The 24001-nt window shown below is 51.7% G+C and overlaps 3 protein-coding genes across 6 annotated transcripts in view; 1 reads left to right on the forward strand and 2 right to left on the reverse strand.

Moving 5' to 3' along the window:
- Positions 1-124: 124 nt before the first annotated feature.
- On the reverse strand, positions 125-8545 carry ART1 (ADP-ribosyltransferase 1). 2 transcript variants are annotated; one of them, XM_077866833.1, is made up of 5 exons: positions 8418-8545; positions 4493-4630; positions 3434-4214; positions 2355-2396; positions 125-819 (listed from the first exon to the last, which is right to left on the reverse strand). In XM_077866833.1, the coding sequence occupies exons 2-5, from the start codon at positions 4553-4555 to the stop codon at positions 740-742; spliced, it is 966 nt and encodes a 321-aa protein (XP_077722959.1). In that variant the 5' UTR covers positions 4556-4630; positions 8418-8545; the 3' UTR covers positions 125-739. The 2 variants fall into 2 exon arrangements, with proteins under 2 accessions (XP_077722959.1, XP_077722960.1); XM_077866834.1 differs by having other exon boundaries at positions 4493-4610; positions 8418-8538.
- ART5 (ADP-ribosyltransferase 5) lies at positions 8522-13647 on the forward strand. Of its 3 annotated transcripts, none has more exons than XM_077866838.1 (5): positions 8522-10308; positions 10586-10703; positions 11644-12373; positions 13135-13167; positions 13249-13647. In XM_077866838.1, the coding sequence occupies exons 2-5, from the start codon at positions 10644-10646 to the stop codon at positions 13353-13355; spliced, it is 930 nt and encodes a 309-aa protein (XP_077722964.1). In that variant the 5' UTR covers positions 8522-10308; positions 10586-10643; the 3' UTR covers positions 13356-13647. The 3 variants fall into 3 exon arrangements, with proteins under 3 accessions (XP_077722964.1, XP_077722963.1, XP_077722965.1); XM_077866837.1 differs by having other exon boundaries at positions 8524-10308; positions 10491-10703; XM_077866839.1 differs by having other exon boundaries at positions 8524-10308; positions 10491-10703; positions 13252-13647.
- Positions 13648-14169: 522 nt separating this feature from the next.
- XNDC1N (XRCC1 N-terminal domain containing 1, N-terminal like) overlaps positions 14170-24001 on the reverse strand; it is a 39153-nt gene continuing 29321 nt past the window's right edge. The window contains exons 17-24 of the mRNA XM_077866814.1: positions 21800-22000; positions 21551-21713; positions 20747-20839; positions 19481-19673; positions 18921-19048; positions 18672-18750; positions 15444-15573; positions 14170-14629 (exon numbers count right to left, since the gene is read on the reverse strand). Coding sequence (XP_077722940.1) covers positions 14286-14629; positions 15444-15573; positions 18672-18750; positions 18921-19048; positions 19481-19673; positions 20747-20839; positions 21551-21713; positions 21800-22000 — 1331 coding nt within the window. The 3' untranslated portion in view covers positions 14170-14285. The remainder of the gene's footprint in view (positions 14630-15443; positions 15574-18671; positions 18751-18920; positions 19049-19480; positions 19674-20746; positions 20840-21550; positions 21714-21799; positions 22001-24001) is intronic.

Raw genomic sequence — 24001 nt, forward strand, 5'->3', positions numbered from 1 at the left:
CTGTCAGTCGTGCTCTCTACCCTGTGGAGCTGGAGCCAGTCCACATCATTCCCACACACCGACATTCAGAGAGCTTCAAAGTGTCCTCAGTGGGGGCGTGCAGAGATGAGCTGTTCACAGAGTATTTGTTCCTTTCTGACTTTCTGTATTTCTGACTTTCACATGTTTTCTGGCGCTGCCTCTGTGCTTTAGACCCATTCCCTGCCCTCAAGAGCTCACAGTCTGACATGGAAGACTTACATGGGCACCTGGTATAGAGAACCCCCCTCCCCGAGACCTATGGGAGCAAAGAGGCAGGGCCCCTTTCTCAGCCAGGAGGGAGAGGTCAGAGTGGGCTTCCTAGAAGACTGAACAGGAACTTTCCAGGGGCACGTGTGAGGCATTTGAGTAACACCAGCAAATACCATGGCCAAGGGCTTTCCTCCCCAGGCCCTCCCCAAACTAGTTTAATCTTCAGTCTCCAAGTGAGTTGTTGCCTGCCCTAGAGACCCCTGCCTCTATTCAGTGTCTCACTCTCAGAGTTTTGGGTAAGGCTCAGTCCCCGAAGTCCTTTGTTTCTTCATTAGCAAACCTGGCAGCTGCCAGAGGAAGTCCCAGTGTTCCCTGCAGAGGGAGTAACCATGGATCCTGGCTGTCCTTAAAGCACACAGGAGGCTGGCATCGCCATGTTCGATGATCAAGGCAGCGTGTTGGGAAGGCAGAGCTGTTCAGTGCTGGATGGATCATGGGAGGCTGGTCTCTATGGAAAGGTTCCCCAGGCAAGAAACCAGAGCGGCAGTAGGAGGGACCAGACTGCAGAAGGGGGGCCTTGACCCATGGCTGCAGGAAAAACAGAGCCAGAGAGAGAGGTTTCGGGCTAAAATCCGGTACACAAAGGAACAGGATGAAGAGGAATGAGCAGAGTGAGCTGCAAACACTGACAAACAATGGGAGCCAGAGATGAGGAGCAAGAATTCAGGGAGGAGGGCAGGCAGATGAAAGCCCCCTGTTCGCCTTCCAGAGGTTACTAGGAGGGTCTGTGCCCCTGCCTCCGCTGACACAAAGGAGGCATTGCAGGGTGGGGTGAACAATGAGAGGAGATGTGAGTGGGCTCTAGTGATGCTCATCGTTGCCCCTCTGCCCAACCCCTGATTGCTGGTTGTCCAGGGGTAGGGGTGGATCCTAAACGTGTCCAGTGCTTGAAATTACATTACCAGAACTCAGGCTGGTTGGAGGCTGGAGATCTGGATTCTGACACTGGCTCTGCCACTGACTCATTCTGTCACCTTAGGCAAGTCACTTCTGTCTCTGGGTCTCCCTTTCCTGTATAATGAGGATAATACTCCCTGTTCTTCCCCCTTCCAATAGTTTATTGTACAATGAGGACAAAACAAGATGGTGTCTGGGGAGTGGTGGGGACCAGGTAGTGTGGTGGTTCAGAATTTGGCTGTTTGGACCCTACCCCTTACTAGCTGTGTGTGTAGGGTGGTTGCTTTACCTCTCTGGGTCTTGGTTCCCTCATCTGTAGAATAGGGGTGATGACAGTACCCACACTCCTGGATCATGGTGAGGATTCATGGTATCATGTGCCTGGAACTCTGAGTGGTACTATGTCATGGAGAATGGTGGGAGCTAAGTGGAGGCCAGGGCGCCTGCCTGCCCACTGTTCACAGAGCCCTGGGGCAAGGAGGAGGGGCCTAAGGGGGAGGAGTGGAGAAAGCCATTATTCCCTGAGAATGGCCCTATTCCAGTTGGTTCCCCTGGAAAAGCCTGTCCCCACCTGGAGAAGTGTGGCCCAGAAAGGCCCAGATAAGTAGGATATTCAAGGAAAGAAAAGAGTCACAGCTGAAAGGCACCTGGGGCTCATCTAGTCTAATATGCTTATTATACAGATAGGAAAACTGAGGCCAGAGAGGGATTGACTTGGTCACAGAGAGAGTTGGTAGAGTCTGGATGAGAGCGCAGGTCTCCAGCACCCAAGGCCTGACCTTGACCTTGGAAGGTGGTCTAAGGAGCCCTGAGGGCAGTAATAGAGACAGTGGGTTCTGCAGCTGAAAAAGACCCAGGGAGGACTGTGGGAGTGACCCTTCCCTCTGTCCCCCCAGGATACCCTGGATCTCTCTAGGGCCTGATTAGTGGCCTCCTGTGAGGGAGGGGGCAGCCCCAGACTGGCAGGCAGGTGTGTCAGCTTGCATGACCACTGCCCCATACACACACATATGTCCTATAGAGGTTCTGCTTCAGACGATTTACTTGTTTTGATGAAAAGGGGGTTGTTTTCCTTTCAAGGGGAACATGCATCCAGGAGAGGAGTCCAACCCAAGGGCAGCCTACTTATCCTTCAGCTGAGTCCCACATAGACTTGCAGCTCTTACCTGAGTTATCCAGACGGCAGGGCCTAGACTTACACTGCTTGTCTGTAGGGAAGAAACAGAAAAGAATCAAAGGGTCAGTAGCTCTCAGGACAGGAAGGAGCCCCAGAACCCTGTGGTCCATCCCCGGCTTACTCTAGGACAAGCTGGTACATTTTCTCCTAACTCTGCTTCCTTATGGTAGGACCTCCCTTACCTGCATTTGACTTGACCCATGAGCTGCAGAGCTAGAAGGGAGCCAGCCCTCTCCCTCTCCTATGCCTTGTCACAGCCAAGGAGGCACTAGTTGATGTACTTTGCATGTCTTCTTGCCTTCTGCCAATTCCTGCACACTCATGATGCTGTCCAAGTGGGAATGGAAGCCACACTGGACCATCTCCCATTTTAGATGCAGTCCACAGTTCCAGCCAACAACCTGCCTCTAATTGTGCAAAATGGACCTCGCAAGCCCCTGGGAGTCACTCAGCCAGGACCAGCGGGCCACAGCCCTTTCAGAGATTAAGAACCTGGGCCTGTCTTCAGGATTCCACCTCTGGCCGGTCCTGGGGGATAGACAGGAAGAGTATCTGAAGCCTGTGACTGCCTGAAGTGGAACTTTGGGGCACAACACCCAACTGCTGTCTTCCCACCCCCCTGACACCCCCAGTCAGTATACACGGCAGCACAGGATTTCCATTCAGCCAGATACACGTGTTCCTCTTGGAAACTGAGTTTGGGGCTCTTACTCGTACCTGGCAACAATGGTCTGGATGTCAGTGCTGTGGCCATAAATTAGTTGCCTTCTAGCTTCCAGCTGGGAGAAAAGCCTGACCAATTCTGTTTGGCCCTCAAATGGCCACCTGCTTCAGTCAGGAAACCCTCTTCGGCCTCCCGGCAGGTAAGTGGCCAGCCCTGGCTTAGGGACCTCCAAGGACAAGGGTCCTGCTACCTCAGAAGATTGTCTCCTCTTAGATGCAAAGGGTAGAGGGGCAGAGGATAGGACTGGGTCCCCCTCACTGTTCATCTGTTTGTCGAATTTGTATATGGATCTGCTGGAAATGCGGGGAAGCCTGTCTTCTGCGTGGGGCACACTCCATGCTCACCTTTAATGTATTCACAGTTGTACGTGCTGCGCTTGCCCAGGGCCCGGAGGTAGATGCGGGTGGGGCCCTGGGCTGGTCTACTGGCATTGATCACCTGGAAGGTCTCGAAGGGGGGGATCAGCACCTCCTCCTCCCCGGGGAAGAAGGAATAGCCCTTGATAGGTGCCCCAAGGCAAGTCCAGATGCCGAAGAAGGTATCCTCCCCAAACTGCTGGGCTGCGACGTTCTGCAGGGATGCAGATGCAAACCCCCCCAGCCTTACGGTGGCCCCGGGTCCGGCTGGCCGGAAGCGCAGGCCATGCACCCCTCGGAACACCTGGTGGCACTGGGGTGAACGCTGGCCCCTGCCCAGCAGCTGTAGGGCCTCCGTCAGCAGGAAATGGAGTGTCTTGAAGGAGAAGTGGTTGAGGTAGTGGGCTCTGGAGCGGCCCGCCTCGCGCACGGCCGCGTTGAACTCCTTGTGCAGGGGGCTGTGGGCTGTGTAGGCCAGGAGGGCCACCCCGTGCTCGTCGCGGAAGCCGGGGGGCCGTGCGGGCAGCCGGGTGGGCCTCGGGCCCCACTCCGGGCCCCAGGCCTGGCGGTGCCGCCACTGGCTGCTTGCCAGCGCCCAGCTGTCGGCGTACACCTTGTTGGCCTGGAACTCCGTTTGGTTGAGGTCGGGGAGAGCGGCCGTCATGGCTGCCGCGCAGCCAGCGTACTGGTCATCGAAGGAGGCTGGGGCCATGTCCAGGGGCATTTCCTGAGCGAACAGGTCTCGACGGGTGATGGGGTGGCCCTGGGCCTGAGGGAGACGGGGCAGTCAGGACTGAGGGATTGAGCCTCGGGAGAGTGGGAGCCTGTAATCAAACTTGTCCAACTAGATGAGGACCCCGAGGGTCCCAGACACACCTGGCGGGGGAGGGGATCGGGACCACTAGTGGGTCTGGGGCTGGCCCCTCTGCTGGGCGAGCGGCAGTGGAGACAGTCGCCCTCTACTCCCGCGGCTCCTCCTCCCAGTGTTCAGAAGAAGCCAACAAAGCAGCTCCCTGCTGGCGTGGGCACGGTGGAGGGTGACCATACCTGAAGGGCTTCCATGAGGCCCACAGACACAAGCAGCAGAGACATCAGGGGAGGAGTCTGCATGTTGGAGGTAGCCCTGGACAAGTCACTGTCTCTCTGTGGGTCTCAGTTTCTTCATCTAGAAAATGGGAATGTTACCTGTACAATTTAAAACATTAATTAGTTAGGGATCCCTGGGTGGTGCAGCGGTTTAGCGCCTGCCTTTGGCCCAGGGCGCGATCCTGGAGACCCAGGATCAAATCCCACGTTGGGCTCCCGGTGCATGGAGCCTGCTTCTCCCTCTGCCTATGTCTCTGCCTCTCTCTCTCTCTCTCTCTGTGACTATCATAAATAAATTTAAAAAATTAAAAAAAATAAAATAAAACATTAATTGACACCTGGTCTGTGCCACTCCCAGTGCCTGGCACAGAGTCACAGCATAAAAATGAAGGCTCACGGCACCTGGGTGGCTCAGTCGGTTGTACATCTGCTTTTGGCTCAGGTCATGATCCCAGAGTCCTGGGATTGAGCCCTGCATCAGGCTCCCTGCTCAGCAGGGAGTCTGCTACTTCTCCCTGTCCCCCTGCCTCCTCCTCCGCGCTCATGCTCTCTCTCTCTCTCTCACAAATAAATAATCCTTAAAAAAGAAAGAAAGAAGGAAAGAAAGAAATGAATGACCGGGAGAGGACCTTTCTTGCCAGAAGGATCTTGGGAGACTTCCTGGAGGAGGTGTTATCTGAATAGGATCTTTCAGGATGAATAGGAAAATAAGGCTTCGATTAGTGGAGATTGGGAGAGGAGTGGGATTTGGGGTAGGAAAGAGCCTACCTAGAACAGCAGAAATAAGAGGAGCAAATGTATTGGATGTAAAAAGTGAAAGACCTTGTGTCCAGCATGGCAGAGCTTGCAGTGTGGGAATGTTGGAAAGACTGGGGCCAGTCTTGAAAGGTCTCGACTGTCATGGTGAGAGGTTTGGGCTTCACCCAATGGGGGATGTGAGGCTGGAACAGATCCAGGACTGGCCAGCTGGTGGGGCCATGGCAGTTCTCCAGGGACAGGATCCAGCCATCCTCTCCTCCCGAAGTCCTGCTGAGAACTGAGCCCTCCTCTCCTAAGCCCTCAACTGTGTCCAGGACAGTGATAGTATAGACTCCCAGGTGGTGAGGGAGAGGGCCTGGGAGATAGGGGAGGATGGGGTAGGGAGTGATGCTCCAAGAAGGCGAAGTCCCAGCTTTGGGTCAGGATTGGAACAGATGGTTGGTAAATCAGCACTGCTTCTTATTTTTTTCTGTTTCTTTTATTACCAAGTAATGCATATGCTTATAGTGGAAAAAAAAATGAATCATAGAGTCCAAGTCCCTGTCTTCTTTCTCCCTCCGAGCCCTCCCTCTCTCATACTTGTGCTGCTATTACCATAATAATAGTATCCTGTAGGACCATTTTAGGTGCACGTGCAAATAATTTAATATGTAAATATGCATGCACCCAGATTTTTTTCCTAATTTTTTTACATAAAAAAAAAAAGATTTTATTTATTCATGAAACACACACACAGAGAGAGGCAGAGACCCAGGCAGAGGGAGAAGCAGGCTTCCTGCTGGGAGCCTGATATGGGACTCGATCCCCAGACCCTGGGATCATGACCTGAGCCAAAGGCAGATGCTCAATCACTGAGCCACCCACGTGCCCATTTTTTGACATTTTTAATATTACACATAATACTTCACTGAACATCCTGGTATAGAAATCTTTGTCTATTTGTGTGCATATTTTTATAGGAAAGATATCCAGAAGTTATATGATGTTTAAAGGCTATAATAATTGTTTATTTGGCACTGCCAAACTGCCACCCAGGGGCACTGGTTTGCCCTTCCACAATAGTGAATGAGAGGGCCCTTTCCTCTACATCTTTGCCAGTGCTGGCTATCATGGTCTGTTTTTAACTTTCACTTACCTGGTGGGCACAGATGGTATCTATTTTTTAATTCACATCTCTGCTCACTAATAAGATCAACCTTAACTTTAATCTTTACCATTTTAAAGTTTTAATTTTCTACAGGTAAATACATTTTCATTGTTCAAAATGTAAATAGTCCGAAAGGCATGCAGTGAAACACCTTTCTCTCTCTATGTCCTTTCCTTGTCTCCCCAGAGGCAACTAACATTCCCATTTTCTGTGTATCCTTCTAAAGATACCCTATGCACATATAAGCAGAATCACAGGTATTTCCAATTTCCTTTCACAAATGGCAAAACAGCGGTTCTTTATCTTCGGAAATCTGATGAAAGCTGAAGCTTCTCCTCAGAAAATGGATATATGCACTTTCACACCGTGTTATAGGAGTTTCAGGTGCTTGTGTCTCTGCCCCCAGTCGTTCTCAGGCTAAGTGTCCCTGCTCCATAATCCCCTCTGGTTCTTTTCTTTTTTTCAATTTTTAAAAATATATATATGAGGGAAGAGATGAGAACACATCTAGAAAGGGAAAAAAAAAAACACAACAAAACACAACTTTCCTCCGTGGCCTCAGGACAGAGCCTCCTCAAGTTGGCATTGGAGGTGCTCTGTGACCTAGCCCTCCATGATCTTTGCAGCCCTGTGCCCTCCCCCCTGCCCCACGCTTGGCTTCTTCAAGACAGAACAAAGCTCCCAGGTGAGGCATCACTGCTTCCTTCCCTGTGGCTCTGCACGCATTGCCATCTGCTGGGGATGCCCTCATCCTACTACCCACTTTTCAAGACTGAGCTCAGGGGTCACCTTCTCCAGGGAGCCGTCCAACTTCTCTGTGGTCTTACATCACCCAGTGCTTTCCTCTGTCACTGTCCTCATCATACTGTGTTGCCCTTCTGTGTCTATCTCCTGTCCTGGCTTGTGAGTTCCTTCAGGGCTGGGACACAGAATGGGTCACTTTGAACAAAAGATAGCCCCCAAAAAACACAGAGCTGAGCCCCAGCCAGGCACAAATGAGGCCTCCTGGAATGTTTGCTGAGAGTCTGAGAGACTTTCTGGGTACAGCTGACAGTGTAGGCCACTGCAGAGCAAGTTGATGGATGACTTTGGTGAGCAGCGTTGAGGGGGAATAGGGTGGGACCTGAGCGATGAGGACATTACGGGAGGTGAGGAGATGGAGGCACTGGGCAGCCACTTCTATCCTACCTGCCCTCTGTTTTTTTCCTCATCCTGTCGGGACACCTGTCAGTTTCTCCTCATCCAGACCCTCACTGAACATTCCCTTCTGGGGTTTTGACTCCAGGAACCCCCAAATTTCCCAATGCCCCCAAACCTTCCAGATATCCTAAATATCTCCATCAAAGATGCTATGGTCTGTATGTTGGTGTCCACCCAAAATTCATATGTTGAAATCCTAATGCCTGCTCTGATGGCTTCAGAAGGTGGGGCCTTTAGGACATAATTAGTTCATGAGGGCAGAGCCCTCGTGAATGAGATTACTGTTCTTATAAAAGAGACCCCACAAAATTCCCTAGCCCCTGCCCCCACGTGAGGACATTGTGAAAAGGTATTGGCTATGAGCCAGAAAGAGGGCCTTCACCCAACCATGCTGGCACCCCAACCTCAGACTTTCAGCCTCCAGAACTATGATAAATAAATGTCTGTTGTTTATAAGTTATTCAGTCTGTGGTGGTTTATAGCAGCCTGAACAGACTAAGATAAAAGTTTCCCTGAAACTGTTCCTATCGACTCCTAGAATTCCACCAATACTCCAGATTTCAGGTGCCTGGGTGGCCTTCAGCTCAGATCATGATCCTGGGGTGTCAGGCTCCCTGCTCAGCAGGGAGTCTGCTTCTCCCTCTACCCCTCCCTCTGCTCAGGCTCTCTCTCTTTCTCAAATGAATAAATAAAATCTTTCTTAAAAAAATACCCCAAAATTCCCCTTTAAAAAAGTCTTTCCCTGCCCTGTACCCAGGAGGAGGGTGGTGTGCCCCTTACCTAGGCTTTCTCCAGGGAAGCTGGTGTTGGTCTCCAGTGATGACCACCAGGGGAGGGGGAAGGCAGGTTTCTCCTTTATACTGTCAGTTCTCCCACCCCTTGTATCCACACAGCTGCTCAGAAATGTGACACTCCCCCATCTATTTCTGGATGTCTCCTGAAGGCTTGGGAACGCTAGCCTCTGCCCAGTCTGCCCTGGGCCCGTGTACCTCCCATAAAAAAGGGAAGCCCTGAAGCCAGAGAGAAGGTGGGCTGAGACATCGAGGATCCAGGCTAGAACAACTGCCTCCCCACTGGGTCTGGTCCTTTGTGCAGCAGCCCTGTCCTCAGTATCTTTGCACTTTGTGTTTGTCTTATGTGAGCATGGAGACTCTCCTAACGTGCAAGGAGAAAATTCCAGATTAAGGAGGCTGGGTCTGGCCAGCACTGATTTGCTATGTGATCTTGGAGGACTTTCTGCCTCGCTCAAGGCCCCGGCTCAATGACTAAATGTGACTCCATCTCCTGGGGCCTTTCTTGGATTTCCGCATTTCGGTTGGGAGAAGCACTTCCATGTGGGGAGAGGACAAACCCTGATCCCGGTAGACTTGTTTCAGCAGGCCTAGCTGTCCCAGACAGTATCTTCTGTTCCAGCAACTGCGAGTGCTCAGGGTCCTCCATGGAGACAGGCAGTCAGGATAAATAGGCAAGATTTGGTTTTTCACAGTAATGGGGAACAGTAGAGAAACTGATGTTTCTAACCTAGGTGAACTTCGGGATGGTCCATCTCACTGGAGGGGGACAAGAGTACTTGTCTAGAAGCTGTGTGTCTGCCTGACAAACGCTCTGGTTTTTTGGGAAGACACTTTTCCCACCTGCCTTGCTGCATTTCTCCAAGCCCAGACACACAGTTTGTCTTTTTTGGTATATAGGAAGGATTTTTGGAGAAAGGATTTTAGAAGAAGGAAATTCTTCATTTGACTGGCAACCTGCGGGAATGGGGCGGTGCAGATGGGGCTAAACGAATGAGCCAGATCAGGATGGAGGCCCTGAGGAAAGTCTAGCCTTCTACGCCCACCTCAGCCCCAGCAAGCAGCAAGAAGCATCTCTTTTTGGGACCCCCCAAATCCCTGACCATTTTGGGAATAACCCTCAGGCTCAGGCTGCCAGAAAGCTGTCCCCAGAGCTGCTTACTGATTTCTCAGCTGGCCCCTTCTCCCATTACCTCTGATTAGCATCCAAAACTCAGAGCCAGGTTATTTATAGACAGGCCCGCAGCAGGGGAGGGGAAAGGCTAGTGTTTATAAACATGGGGTCACCTGGGTCTAAGAGATCCAGAGAGAGAGGGTCTGGGGAGGGAGCGGGGCTGGCCCCTGAGGATGAGACAGCTCTGCATCTGGTCCAGCCCTACAGAAGGGAAGGGGACGGGTGGGTGCCGCCCAGATGCTGGACCACACGCGCCCCAAGAGTGGGCCTTATGCAAATTTCATGCAAATCGGCGAGTGCCCCAGCGGAGAGTTCTTGGTGGGGGGGACCCTCGTGGAACTCCCCGGCCTAGTGGTCTGAGAGCTGGGGCACGGCCAGGTCGGGGCCGCTAGAGGGAGAGGCCGAGCGTCACGAGTCCCTCCTCTAAGCCTGGTCCCGCTCCGAGCCACAGCGGATTCTGCAGAGAGGTGGCAGTAGGGCAGGGGAGGTGCGCCCCTCGGCCCCTTCCCGCGCCGCTCGCGTTCCCCTACCCCGTGTCCGTTGTTGCAGAAGAGAGGTGTCGGGTTACCGCCGCGGGGGCTATAGTTAGCCGCGGGACTTTGTGGATCGGCTGCACTCCCGGGACAGCGCAGCGCCCGCCGGGACTTAGCCCCCCGCCGCCCGTGCCCTCAGTGCTCCTTCCCGCTGTCACCCCAGCAACTTCCAGGTGGGTCCCTGGCTCCCGCCCCCTCCCCTCTCCGGGCCGAGCCAAGCTAGTGCTCCACCTTTACCATCGCAAGACGGTCCCGGAGCAGAAGGCGCAGCATGGGGGCTAGTGGGAAACCTGGGGAGCCGAGCCCTGGGGTTGGGGGGGTACGATAAAATCTAAAATCCCGCCCACTCCCTTAGGCCCGCCCTTGGCCCCGCCCACACCTGCTTGGGCCGCGTCCCGGACTGGGACCCTTCACACCCCAGAGGAAGGGACCCTGATCTCTGTCCCCCAGCCCATCGCCGCTGGTGCCCTCTTCATCTGGACCTCGCCCTCCTGAGTCTCCCCCAGGAATGATGCTGGCGGCTCTGCTGATGGCTCTTAGCTACCTCGGCTTCCATGCCCTCTGGCAGGTAACTGGGAGAACCTTCTGCCACAAAGGGAACAGGTCAGGTGCAGACCCAAAAGAGGTGGACTGGGGGGCTGACTCCTCAAAAATTTCTCCCAGGGACCCTCTTCTAGGATACCAGTCCTCTTAATCCTCTTCTTCTCTCCCCTGCAGGGAGCCCCAAGTTCCCATTCTCTCTCCCAGAACCTCTGCCTCCATCCACTGGTCCCCTTAGGGTCCTCCTTCCTTCATATTGTTCCTCCTCACTCCCTGTCTGCCACCACAGGCTCAGCCCAGGGAAACCGGCTCTGGCTACCTGTGTGCTGCCCTCCTGCAGGCCCTCCCAGACCAGAGCTTGACCTCCTCCACAGCCCCACCCCATGCTTGGGAGTATGGGCTGCGAAAGCAGGAGAGAGGACTCAGGAGTCTCAGAGCTGACACTGTCTGGGTGTGGTGGCATGAAGGGGCAAGTGAACCTAAGGATGGAGACCTGGTCAGGTCACTGGACGTTGGCTGTAGATTTGTGTATCACCTGCATACTGAGTCTTAGAGCCAGAACAGTGTTTGGAAGTCAGCTAACCCCACTTCCTACCAGGTGTAGGAACTCTCTAAGGACAAAATGACCCCTTCACGTTGTACATGCTGCCCTCGCAATATTCCTGTGAGGTTGGAAGTATCCTCAGTTTATACATGGAGAACCTCAAGCTCAGAAAAGTTAAGAGACTTGCCTGAGATCCCATAGCTAGTAGGTGGAGAAGTCATGATTTGAATCCACGGCTGTCTGACTCCGGCAGCTGTGCTATTTAAGCTCTTGAGCTCTTGCCAAATGACATACACTGGATATTTGGTCATGGAAACGAGATACTGTGTTTCTGGATTGATCTGCCACCAGTCCAGTGTTCTCTGTCCAGTGCTCTGAACTTCTGCCCTTTCCTATGTGGCTCCTCTCTTTCCTACATCCATAGGCCCAGGCTGTTCCCATCCTGCCCCTGGGCCTGGCTCCAGACACTTTCGATGATGCTTATGTGGGCTGCACAGAGGAGATGGAAGAGAAAGCAGGCCCTCTGCTGAAGGAGGAGATGGCCCGCCATGCCCTGCTGCGAGAGTCCTGGGAGGCAGCCCGGGGGGCCTGGGAGCACAAGCGCCAAGGGCTCACCCTGCCCCCTGGCTTCAAAGCCCAGCATGGAATCGCCATCATGGTCTATACCAACTCATCTAACACTTTGTACTGGGAGCTGAACCAGGCTGTGCGGACAGGTGGTGGCTCCCGGGAGTCCTACATGAGGCACTTTCCCTTCAAGGCTCTGCATTTCTACCTCACCCGGGCCCTGCAGCTGCTGCAGGGCAGTGGAGGCTGCAGCCGGGGACCTGGGGAGGTGGTGTTCCGAGGTGTGGGCACTCTTCACTTTGAACCCAAGAGGCTTGGGGACTCTGTCCGCTTGGGCCAGTTTGCTTCCAGCTCCCTGGATGAGGCAGTGGCCCGCAGATTTGGCAACGCCACCTTCTTCTCTCTAAGGACTTGCTTTGGGGCCCCTATCCAGGCCTTGTCTGTCTTTCCTGAGGAGCGCGAGGTGCTGATCCCTCCACATGAAGTCTTCTTGGTCACCAGGTTCTCCCAGGATGGAGCCCGGAGCCTGGTGACCCTCTGGAGCTATAATCAGACCTGCAGTCACTTTAACTGCGCCTATCTGGGTGGTGAGCCATGCATGAGGGAAGCAGGACCAGCAGGGTGGGAGAGACCAGGAGACCCACGTGGTCAGTGGGGAAGTTGGGATGACTGTTCTCTATGACTTGGGTTCTCAACTCTTAGGAGGCCTTTTTTTTTTTTTTTTTAAGATTTTATTTATTTATTGAAAGAAAGAGAGCATGAGCTAGGGGAAGGAGAAGGAGAAGGAGAAGCAGACTCTCCGCGCTGAGCAGGGAGCCTTATGTGGGCCTCAATCCCAGGACCCTGAGATCATGACCGGAGCCAAAGACAGACGCTTAACCGTCTGAAACACCCAGGAGCCCCTCGTAGAAGGTCTTATAAGTGTTTTCTGGCTCTATGAACACCCTCAGGTGATTCTGTTAATGTTCTCAAAAGGTTCTATCTGCTGAACAGTCTAATTGACCAAAAGAACCTGGTTAAGAAGGTTGAAAAGCAGAGGAAAGTAATAGGGGAGCTGCTTCAGGTCTCAGGAGGCCTTGGACTAAGTGGGCTTGACACAACATATATACACCATACCCAAGTGCTGAGGCAGGGACAGGCTGCAGGAGCCGCTGGGGCTGGGGTGGGAGTAGGGATGGATAGGGAATCTGCGGGAGATTTCCCAGGGGAGAGAGAAGAAGGAAAGTTAGAGCCAGAAGGGAAAGCTGGATTGAGAAGGGGAATGGCCCACGCCAGGGCCTGGAGGGAAGGGAAGCTTGGAGTGTGAGGAGCTATCTACCCCAAGGCCTCACCGTGCTGTCTGTTGCAGGGGAGAAGAGGCGGAGGTGTGTGTCTGTACCAAGTGAGTATCTTGCTGCCCCTTCCTCACCTGCTTCAACTCCCCCTGGCTCAGCTGACCCTTCACCTTCTTTTTTCTCTCCAGCAGGAGGGCACCCGGACTCCACCTCCAAGAAGGACTTCTCTCTGCTTTCCTGGAAGACCCTGCTCTTGGCCCCCGGGGGCTTCCAGCTCTCAGGAGCTGGGCCCTGAAAGCCCAGTGTCTGTCACTTAGGAGTCCTAGGAACTCGTGACCTTCATATGAAGAAGAAGGCCTAGAACGGCCTCAAAGTGGGAACGTGGTTTCGGACCCAGCCCTAGCAGCCATTTCCCCAGGGATGGGGACCTACCCAGTCATCTCTCTATCCAATCAGGATATGGGGGGATCTGAGGCCATGGCAGGGTGGAGGGAGTTCTGCTATGTGGTAGGGACTCCCTGGGACAAGCAAGGGTGGTACTATGATGGCCACTCAATTAAACAGTATTGCAGTGTGGTGACATCAAATTTCATTGGTTTGATTGGTTTATTCCATGAGACTAGACCATTTACCCTGCTTTGGCTTTGGGAGACTCAGAGACAGAAGGACTAAAAGGATGACTTCTTGATCACTCCTAGACATGGTCTCCTGTGCAGACCCCTGTCACATACCACAACTTGCAAACCCAGAAGCTTTAACAGCCAGAGATTCCTCACAAACTCCCCAAAGGAAGGAAGGAAGGAAGGAAAGAGGACAGATGGATTCATCAGCCCATTTCTCAGAAGAGGAATGCAAAGCTAAGGAGGGAAGCAACTTGCTTAGGGTCAAAGAGTTAGTATTGAAACCAGGCTCCCTGCCTCCCAGTCCAGAACTCTTTTGACTAAAGATTCGAACTCAAAGTAGGAGCCTAAGCCTGAGATACCTGGGACCCCAGAGCAAGACCTTTCTCTCTGTCCTGCTCTCACAAGAGTCCATTTTAGGGGTGAGGGAAGGGGAACCTCAAAACATGGAGAGACAGAGATTCTCACACATTCTGGAGGCATCTGACATCCAGAACAGAAACTTTATTGAGGCAAGTAAAGCAGCATAGGCTTCTACTGAGTGACACCTATCCTCACCCACCTAGGCTGCTCTACCAAGCAACAGAAGGGACCCTCCCACTGCATCAGGACCCCTCCTTGATTCCCAAATCTTCCTTCTGGGGCAGGTCCCCAGCCGCCTCTGATTCCTGCTCCCTGTGCACTAACACGTGAGCTGGGGAGGAAGGGCCAGACTCTCCAGAAGCTGGAGTCTCCACGATCCCTGGCACTGTCAGCTCTGGGGTTTCCGGGATGGGAGGGCCCAGGTTCTGGAAGCTGTTACGCACTCGGGTGATGTAGCGACTGAGGATGCTGGCACCTTCAGGTGGCCAGGACGTCCCTCCCTCTGCCAGGGTCCTCCGCACACCAGCCACATCACTTTGCAGGCGAGACACTGTCTTCGTCAGCTCTGTGAGTCTGTTGCCAAGGTCTGGGGTGGGGAACAAAATGCTGATGGGGTGGTCCCTCAGAAGATGAGCCAGCCCTGAACCACTTCCCTCAACAGAATCCCAGGGGACATCCTGCCTGCAGGCCAGAGGGAGTGAGAGACTGGCTCATGGGCTGGGGGTCAGGATAGGCAGAGTCTGGAGCAGACGAATCTGAGTGGGACTGGGGTGGTCGTGAGTTTAGGAGATATCAAGAAGGAAAGTCTTGTGGGCCAGAGAAGGGATCAGGAATCACAGGGATGGGAACATTTTTAATGGGTAGAGATTTGTGTCTCTGTCCTTGTCAGCCCTATTCCCATCTACCCATGCTCAGGGCCCAGTTTGAATTACACCTCTGCTTTCTCCAACTCTGGTCCTCTCTCCTTCTACCTTCCCATGAGCCTCTCAAAACAATAGGCTCTCCATCTCCCTGGGGCTCCCATTGCAATCTGGGTCTCTCCTAAGTACTATCTGCTTACAAAGATGGTTTCTCTTTCTCACCAGACGGAAAACTTCCCCCGAGTCTCTGCTCTACCCAGTGCCCCCTCCCTCCAAAATGAGGCTGGAACAAAGGGGATGTGGCAATGAATGTAGATTGAATGAGTGAATTAGTGAATGAGCAAATGAATGAGTAATGAGTTAAGAGAGTGAGCCAATGGATGAGTTAACGAACACACGAAGGAAGGAGTGAATGAAATGAGTGGAATAAATGTCAGAATGGCTCAGAGAGTCATTGAGTAGGAGGGCCACACTGCAGGGTGTGAGCCTGGGTATTTATTCCCGCAATGCACGGGGAAGGCTTGGGGGTGAGCCACTAACCTTTCCGTCGGGTCTCCTCAAACTCCCGCTGGGCAGTCTCTATGTAGCGCTGTACCAGGGCCTTGATGACTCGGAGGCGGTAGGATCTGTGCTCTCCCTCCCCAGGCCCTGCCCCTGCCCCGGGATTGGCCTGAGATGGGAAGACCAGAGGGTGAGAAGGACTCTATCCCTTCAGTCATTTTGTAATCACTACACTCTCTCCCCAGATGATAAAGGATGGAGGCTAAGTCTCTCCCTGAAGGCCACATAGCTAGAAACTGGTGCAGTCCTGGAAGGCAGAAGGAGGCAGAAGCTGAGCAAAGGCTGAGTATAAAAGAACTGGGGGTGTGGTGTGTGTGGGGGTGCAGAGCAGAAAGGTGGGGGCAGAGACAAAAATGTTGAGTCTGGCACTATTGAGTTCTCTCTCCTGCCACCAACCCCACCTTGGTTTTCTTGAGTTGGTCCAGGTTAACCTTGCCCTTCAAAGGCTGCAGAGGGGGAAACTAGAGGATGTGGAGAGGTGTCTACTTGGAAATCATTAGGCAAATTGGAATGATTGATTTGGGGTCCGGCCGTAGACCCCAGGACAGTACCAAGAGGGCAAGCAGGGCCCATGTAGATGGGGCAGACTGTGGGAGAGAACAGAGGTGTAGTAGGCAAAGCACAAGACTGGGAAGATAGAGGCTCAAATTCTAGCTCAGTCACTTAACAGCTGTGCGCCTCAGGTAAGTTAATTCCTTCAGGCCTGAGGGTATCCAAATTTAATACAGAAATAGTAGCAATGCCTACTTCCCAGGTTAGTACTTCCCTGGCATAGAGTAGGGGCTCTCTAAATGCCTAGGAAATAATTATTTGTATATAGTTTTGTCTTCTCTTTAAATATATTTTTTAAGATTTTATTTATTTATTCATGAGAGACAGAGAGAGAGAGAGAGAGAGAGAGAGAGAGAGGCAGAGACATAGGCAGAGGGAGAAGCAGGCTCCATGCAGGGAGCCCGATGTGGGACTCGATCCCGGGTCTCCAGGATCAGGCCCTGGGCTGAAGGCGGTGCTAAACCGAGCCACCTGGGCTGCCCTCTTCTCTCTAAATATTTTATAGTTAGCATATTTACTCATAAAAAAAAGCAAGGTATTTTATTAAATATTTTCAGGGGAAAGATGGGATTGACCAAGCTGGGGCAGGCAGAAATATGAGAGAGAATTATAGGCCTCTTACAATTACAGAGTCTATAAAGCATTTTCCTTGTATAAAATAAGGAATAAGAACATAGGGAGGCCATTTCCTGAGGATGCAGGGTAGGTGGGCAGGGACATCCGACTGGGTCACCAAAGAACAGGCTAGTGAGGTGGGGGCAGCTGGGAGGAGGGTGGGACTCCAGTGGGGGACATCCTAGCTGGCTAGTGTCGGGGGATCCAGCAGGACACAGTAGCTCTGCCCCTCTAGGACTGGGCACAGGCCCAGAGAATTGGGTACAGCCTCAGGTGGAGAAGTAGAGTCTCACCCTAGAGTGGAGCCTCCCTGACAGATGGTCTGTGAAGAGGCACCAGGCAGCCTGGACAGGAATAGGAAGTGACCAAGGGAAAAGGTGATAGTTCCAGAATTTGGAGTCAGAGGTCCATGACGGTGAAGGAGGCATCCACATAGGATCGCCCGGAGCCAGGGAGTGGTAGGAACTGGGAACTCTGGGCGTTTAGTTGATTATAAGCCTCCTGTTTGCCCCATGCTGAGTACATGCAGGTTTTTGTGCCTAGAACTCCCATCTCCACTGTATCTGCCCATCAGCCTCCTGTATACCCTGCAGGGTTCTGTTCTGTTCTCAAGGGCTCTGGGAAGCTCCCTGACTCCTGAGTCTGGATCTGGGGCTTGTCCCCTGTGCTCCCTGTGCTTCTCTCATTCATGGGCTTGTCCTGTGGTGCAATTACTATCCATTTCCTTCTGCTACTCTAGACAGGCAGCACCTTCAGAGACCACTGCTATGCAGATCTTTATTGCCAGTATGGGTGTGCTCGGTAAGGGTTTGTTGAACAAACTATCGACCAATCAGGGAAGGCCTTCCTTACCTGGGGATCCAGGGACCTCAGAGCTCCAGAGTTGACCTGGGGCCCCCTCAGTCTGGCCTGGAGTCTCTGGCTTGGAGAGATTCTCAGATAGCAAGTGTTGTATTTTGTTTTGTTTTGTTTTGTTTTTCAAAATATTTTATCTATTTATTTGAGAGAGAGAGAGGGCATGAGCAAGAGAGAGAGCGCAAGCAGAGGGGGAAGGCCAGAGGGAGAAGGGGAAGCCTATTCCCCACTGAACAGGAAGCCTGACTCGGGGCCCAATCCTAGGACCCTGTGATCATGACCTGAGCCGAAGGCAGACACTTAACAGTCTGAACTACCCAGGTGCCCCCAGATAACAAGTTTTAAAGGGAATGGAGAGAACTTCCTACAGACTTGGCCATAACACTGGCCTGAAATAGGATGGGGCTCCCATGCCTAGCCTGGGTCAGGGAGCAGATACCAAGAGGTAAGGAAGCTCAGCCTCCTCTCTCCTCTCGTCTCTATCAGCTGTTTAACTTCCCAGTTTGTGATGGCATTCTTCCCTTGGATTCTTAACATTTTTAAAATTAATTAATTTATTTATAAAGATTGTATTTATTCATGAGAGACACAGAGAGAGGCAGAGACACAGGCAGAGGGACTCGATCTTAGGACCACAGGATCATGCCCTGAGCTGAAGGCAGATGCTCAACCACTGAGCCATCAGGTGTCTAACATTAAAAAAAGAAACCAAAAACATTCAACTGTGTCTTGGCTCAGTTTAAGGCAAAGAGGTTTGTCTGAAATCTGGAGCTTTTTTCTTTTTGATGGCAAAAAGATTGTGTAAAAATAGTAATAAAAATGCAATACTGAAAATGATTGGTAGGGGAGAGTAGGGGTTTCCAGATCCTTCTCTGGCTCAGCAGGTGCTCAAGCAGCTGCTTAAGGCTGCAGGACAGGTCTGAGCCAAATAGGGTGCCTGTGGCTTGGGAGCAGCACAGTATGGATTTCTGTTGAAGCTGGGTGACCCATGATTGGAAATCTAGGAAATGGCAAGAGCCAGGAACAGGGAAAGGCAGCCAGAAGCGAGAGGAGGACTTGGGAAATGGCTTTCTGAGGAACATACTGGCAAGACAGACTAGGGGTGTGCAGACAAACAGGTGGTATAGACAAGACAGTTGAAGTCCTGGTGTGACAAGACCCAGGACTAGCAAATGAATTACTCACAAAGGTGGGGATTGGTGGATAGTCCAGCTTCTTGCTTTTGCAGCAGGAGCAGCAACAGCAGATGAGGCGGAAAATTTTCCTGAGAGATTCGGAGGGGCCAGCAAGGGTTAGTCAGGGGCCAGGGCCTAGGAAGTGGCGGCGGTGGGGGGTGGAGGTAGAGTGGTGGGGGGGTGGGAACAAGACCAGTGGAGCTCCACAGTGGAGTGCGGGGTGCGTGGGAGGTGGGGGGTGAGTGCTCTGAGTCATCACCTGAGGAGGTAGAAGAGGGCTTTGGGGGAGGGCAGGATGTTGAAGGGCACAGGCAGCGTCAGGCCCTCCCGGAAGTAGGACAGGTAGAGCTTGGAGCGAGCAAACTTCCACTCTACATCGGCGTCGTCCTGGGGCGGAGGCAGGGGCTGAGCAAGGGCCACTTTGGTAGCCAGCCCTCAGCCCTCCTGCCAGCCCTGTCTGCCTCAAGCTCCCCAGGCTCCACATCTCTCCTTCTGCAGTGTGCCCACCACCTTCTTCTCCCCTTTTCCGTCTACCACCCACACTGCCCCTGCCTGGCACACCTTTTCCTCTCTTCCTCCCCACTAGCTTTCATCCTCTGCCATCCAGTTCCTGCCCAGGCTGTTCTCCAGCCACAACCCCTACCCCACCCATCTTCCCTCTGCCTTCTCATGTTCCCACCTACTTTTCCACAGCGCACACTTCCTCACAACCAGGAAGTGGAAAGAGCACCAGACTTGGGTCTGGAGAAACTGATAGCATTACTAAGACTCATCCCTGTGTCCCTTCTTCTCCCTGGCCTTGAGCTGGCCTCAGCTCACCTCAATCTTCTGGAAGGAGTTGGTAATCATAGCGATGAGCATGTTGAGCAGCACAATGACCATGACAATGGTAAAGATGCCATAGAGGACCCGGCCCACGAATTCAGGCACCAGAAACTGAGGCATGTCTACAACGCTGTGCTCCTCCATGCCAAACATAGTCCAGAACAGAAACTGGAATGTCTCGTTGAAACTGGCACGCAGAGCCGAGCAAAGGATAGGATGTGAGGGGTGGGAGGAGAGCCTAAGTGCTGCCCCCACACACTCCTCCTCATCCTCCAGGACCCAGCCAAGGGTGTTCTGCTTCCGTGAAGCTCTTGGACTACCCAGGCCCAGTTCGTACTGACTCTTGTCATTTCTCAGCTCTCACTCATTCTTTCAGTAAGCCAACATTTATTGAGCATATAGTAGCACCAAAGGTGCTAAAAGAAAAGGTAGAGGGCATATTGCAGATTAAAGGAGACTAATATGACAACAGAATGTAACACATGACCCAGACTGGATCTCAGATTTTTAAAAAGCTAGAAAGACTTTTTGGCAGGGGCAACTGGGAAATTTGAATAAGAACTGTGAAGTAAATAATAATTTGGGATTCATTTCAAATTATTTACTTATTTAATTTTTTTTTCAGAAGTAAGCTCTATGCCCAATGTGGGGTTTGAACTCATGACCCCAGGATCATGATATTAACTTTTTAAGTGTGGAGGCATCTGGCTGGCTCAGTTGGTAGCACATGGATTGTGAGTTCAAGCCCCACGTGGGGTGTAGCACCTATTTAAAAAAAAAAGAAAAGAAAAGAAAAGAAAAGAAAAGAAAAGAAAGAAAGAAAGAAGAAAGCTTTTGAGTGTGATAATGGTTTTGTGGTTATGCTGTAAATCTCCTGAAATATTTAGGGATGAAATGTCATGATGTTTGCAACCTATTTTTAAATGTTTCAAGGAAAAAAAAAAAAGAATAAGGAGAGCAAAAAATTGAGCAAAATGTGGCAAAACATTTTCAATTGATAGGGCTAGGTGAAGGGTATATAGGTGTCCAATGTGCTTTGAATTATTTCATAGGACTGACATTATTAAAATAATAAGTTTGAGAAGAAAGTGAGTAAATGAATGAGTTAACAAATGAATGAATGTGAATCGAGAGAGTGAATTAATTTTTGCCCAAACAAGAGATTAATTATGAGTGAATAGATGAAGAAGCAGGGGAAGGCAGAGGTGATCCCTAAGCTCCAGACTTCCACCTGCCCATGCTGCCTCTGCCCCAGCATACTTGCCCAGCCTCTCCGTTTCCTGGTAGGGCACATAGATGTTGTTGAGACCACAGAGGAAGGCAGTCAAGATGATTATGAGGATGAACATGAACCTGGCAGGGGGTGGGATGGGGAAGAGTCAGAGAAGGTCTCCACCTTGGGAGAAGTCATGCTCTGGGAAGAGGGATCGGATGACACCCTTCAGACTCAGTATCTCTTGACAAGTGTTCAATTTGGTGACTATTAAGAATAGAGAAAGTAGGGATGGGAAAGGAGAAGCCATTTAAAATGGTGCCAGGATAGGGGTGTGCTTGGGGGCTCATGATCTCAGGGTCCTGGGATTGAGCCCCTAGTTGGGCTCTGTGCTCAGCAGGGAGTCTGCTCAAGGATTCTCTCTCCCTCTCTCTCTGCCTCTCTTCCTCTGCCTACCTTCCCAACCCACTCCACACTCACCTCTACTCACATGCGCACACTCTGTCTCTATAAATGCATAAATCTTTAAAAATCATAAAATAAAATGGTGCCTAAGCAGGAGCTCTTCCCTGAGAATGAAGGGTACTGAGTTGAAGCAATCAAATCTGGGGATGGGACTGTCTCCCAGGGAGGGACTGAAATACTGAGATGTGGTTCAAGGATGAGTGAGTATGTCAGAGAGTCCTACTGGACAAGATTTATCATCAGCAGAGTTAAAGCCTTGGATGAGAATGGATTAGCCAGCAGGGGCTGGGGGCTGGGGGTTGGGGGCATAGGGCTAGGGAATTTTACAAGGAGATCAAGCAGAGTCTATCACAGGGGAGGATGCTCTGAGCAGGGACACTACACACCGAATCATGTCGTCAATCATCTTGCCGATGGAAATCTGCAGAGTCCCCAGTGACTCGTGGGCCGGCAGGATGTAGGCCAGGCGGGTGAAGCTGAGCATGCTGGTGACAGCAAACAGTACCTCCGCCAAGAACTGGGGGTCCTCAGTGTGCCACTCACTTCGCTCTGTGCAGGGTTGGAATGGAGGCCGAGGCTGAGAGGCCAGGGAGAGAAGGGACTGGGGGATCCAAACCGAGTTGGGGGGCACTCACCAGCTGTGGTGAAATAGTGGCAGGTGGCTCCATCAGGGGCATCCCGGCAGTGCACGTGGGCAAGCCCAGCCAGAAGGAGGCGCAGCGCGAAGGCTGCCAGGTACAGGGACAGGATGACCATGTCCAGAAAGTTCCACCAGTCCAGGAGGTAACTGCGCAGGCCCTCGATCCACACTTCCTTGCACTCAAACCACAGGAAACCTGGAGGAGGTGGTAGGGGGAGAGCTAGGTTATGGTGGGGGGCACCTACCCCTGGCAGGGTAGGGGGAGAGCTAAGATACCATAAGGACAAAGTTGGTAAAACGTAAACATGCAATCTACGTAAGTACAAAATGATCTTCTGTGAAAATAAAAAAGACTCCCAGGGTGCCTGAGTGGCTCAGTCAGTTGAGCCTTGGACTTTTAATTTTAGCTCAGGTCATGATCTCAGGGTCTGTGCTGGGTATGGTGACTGCTTAAATTCTCTCTCTCCCTCTCCCTCTGCCCCTCCCCACCTCACTGGTGCGCTCTCTCTCTAAATGAATGAATGAATGAATGAGTGAATGAATGAATGAATGCCTCCTAGCTGATGCAGACTCATTTGTGGTGTGGCCTGCACTGATGATCCCAGGCAGTTGATATGCATAAACTAACACCTGGGAGAGGCTGGTACTAGGAGGCAATGATTTAAATCTGTTGTCTCCCTTCCTTCCACCAAATAAATACTGGACAAATATTTCGAGAATATTGATTTGAAGGGGCTCCAAATTATCCATCTGCTCTGAGTGCTCTGTGCCTCAGTGGGGAAAAGTTCCAGACCTGGGGATTGGGGGGGTCATAGAAGCTAGACCGCATTAGCCAGGCAATCCTGCTGCATTGTACCCTTCTCCATTCTCTGGATACACAAGCGTGTGCTTTCTCTGTTTGCCTAGAAGGCCCTTCCACACCTGCTTGAAGCCAGGCTCACCATGATGGCCCAGGTCAAAAACTACCTCCTCTGTGAAGCCTTCCCTAAGCAGAGAGAGTGAGTTGCACCCTGAACTCTGCTCTCACAGCTTCCTTCAGATTTCTGTGATGCCATCAACCACGGGGCACCATAGGATATCTCTTCCTGGGTCTATCTCCCCTCACTTCCCCTAAACTTTGAACTCCTTAAGGGGAGGGACTGTGTCTGATTCATCTCCTTGTCCACAGTGCCCAGAACAAAGCCTAGGAGTCACAATTAGGCCAACATTTATTAAGCTACTACATGTGTCAGGGGGGCCCTGTGGTGAATAAGACAAATACAGTCTCTGGACTCCCAGATTCTAGCGAGGAAGACAGGCAAGTAGCCAAGTAGTTACAAGCCAGTGTGATAAATGCTAAGATTGAAGAGCAAGGAATAGAGAGGCTGCCTTGGGAATGTTTAGGAACAGATCCTCACCCTGATTTGGGGGCCAGGCAAAGTTTCTCAAAAAAGGAACCTTTAAGCTGAGATTTGAGCCAGCCAGGTGGCTAAGCAGCATGGGCAGGCATCAGTGCTGGGAAAAGAGGATGAACACAGGCCAGGGGACAAGCGGGAGCAAGGTGAGTTCAGGAACTACATCAGTTCTCCCAGCCGGAGACTATCTCGTGAGCCTGGTGGGAATGTTCAGTCCTTTATGTTTCACAGGTGGATGAAACCATATTTAACTTATCTGTGCATTATTGGGGCTCCACTCACAGTAGGGTAGCAGTGAGCACAGTACATGAAGAAATGCAGAGTTTTGTTGCTTAAGATGTTTCTTTCCCCATGGGCTGGAACAGAATTGGTTTCATCTGCACTTAGCATAGGTCCACAGTGTTTAGTAAATCATTGGATGAAAATTTTTTCCTGTTGGACTGTTGTTTTCTTCCCCAGAGTTTTTTGGCCAAATTTCCTTTTGGGCATCATTGACTGGCTTGGTACAGGGTGGAGGAGTGGACTTGGTCTACTGGTAGCTTGGGGGTTTGCTAACTAAGCTAGAGCTAAATGAGGGGAGGACGGCTGAGGATGGGGCCAACAGCCCAGCCCGTTGAGCTGGCCAGCCAGAGGCTAGGTAGTGCTCTGGGGATTCTTGTATTGGCTTTTGCTGAATTGTTAAGGAATACTTGATTCTGCTATAGAGAAAACTGATGGAATGGATGAAACTTATACACTGAGCACAGATAAGTTAGTTATTTGGGTGACATGTTGAACAAATAAATTGAGTAGAGCATATGTGT

This window comes from Canis aureus, chromosome 23, assembly GCF_053574225.1.
Source record: "Canis aureus isolate CA01 chromosome 23, VMU_Caureus_v.1.0, whole genome shotgun sequence".
Taxonomy (NCBI): Eukaryota; Metazoa; Chordata; class Mammalia; order Carnivora; family Canidae; genus Canis; species Canis aureus.

Coding starts and splice junctions, on each gene's coding strand:
- ART1 (XM_077866833.1), bottom strand. CDS start 4,555: ATGCAGACTCCTCCCCTGATGTCTCTGCTGCTTGTGTCTGTGGGCCTC. Junction 2,397..3,433: donor CAACTGTGAATACATTAAAG/GTGAGCATGGAG, acceptor TCTTCCCTACAG/ACAAGCAGTGTAAGTCTAGG. Junction 820..2,354: donor CTGCCGTCTGGATAACTCAG/GTAAGAGCTGCA, acceptor TTTTTCCTGCAG/CCATGGGTCAAGGCCCCCCT.
- ART5 (XM_077866838.1), top strand. CDS start 10,644: ATGATGCTGGCGGCTCTGCTGATGGCTCTTAGCTACCTCGGCTTCCAT. Junction 12,374..13,134: donor TAACTGCGCCTATCTGGGTG/GTGAGCCATGCA, acceptor TGTCTGTTGCAG/GGGAGAAGAGGCGGAGGTGT. Junction 13,168..13,248: donor GAGGTGTGTGTCTGTACCAA/GTGAGTATCTTG, acceptor TTTTCTCTCCAG/CAGGAGGGCACCCGGACTCC.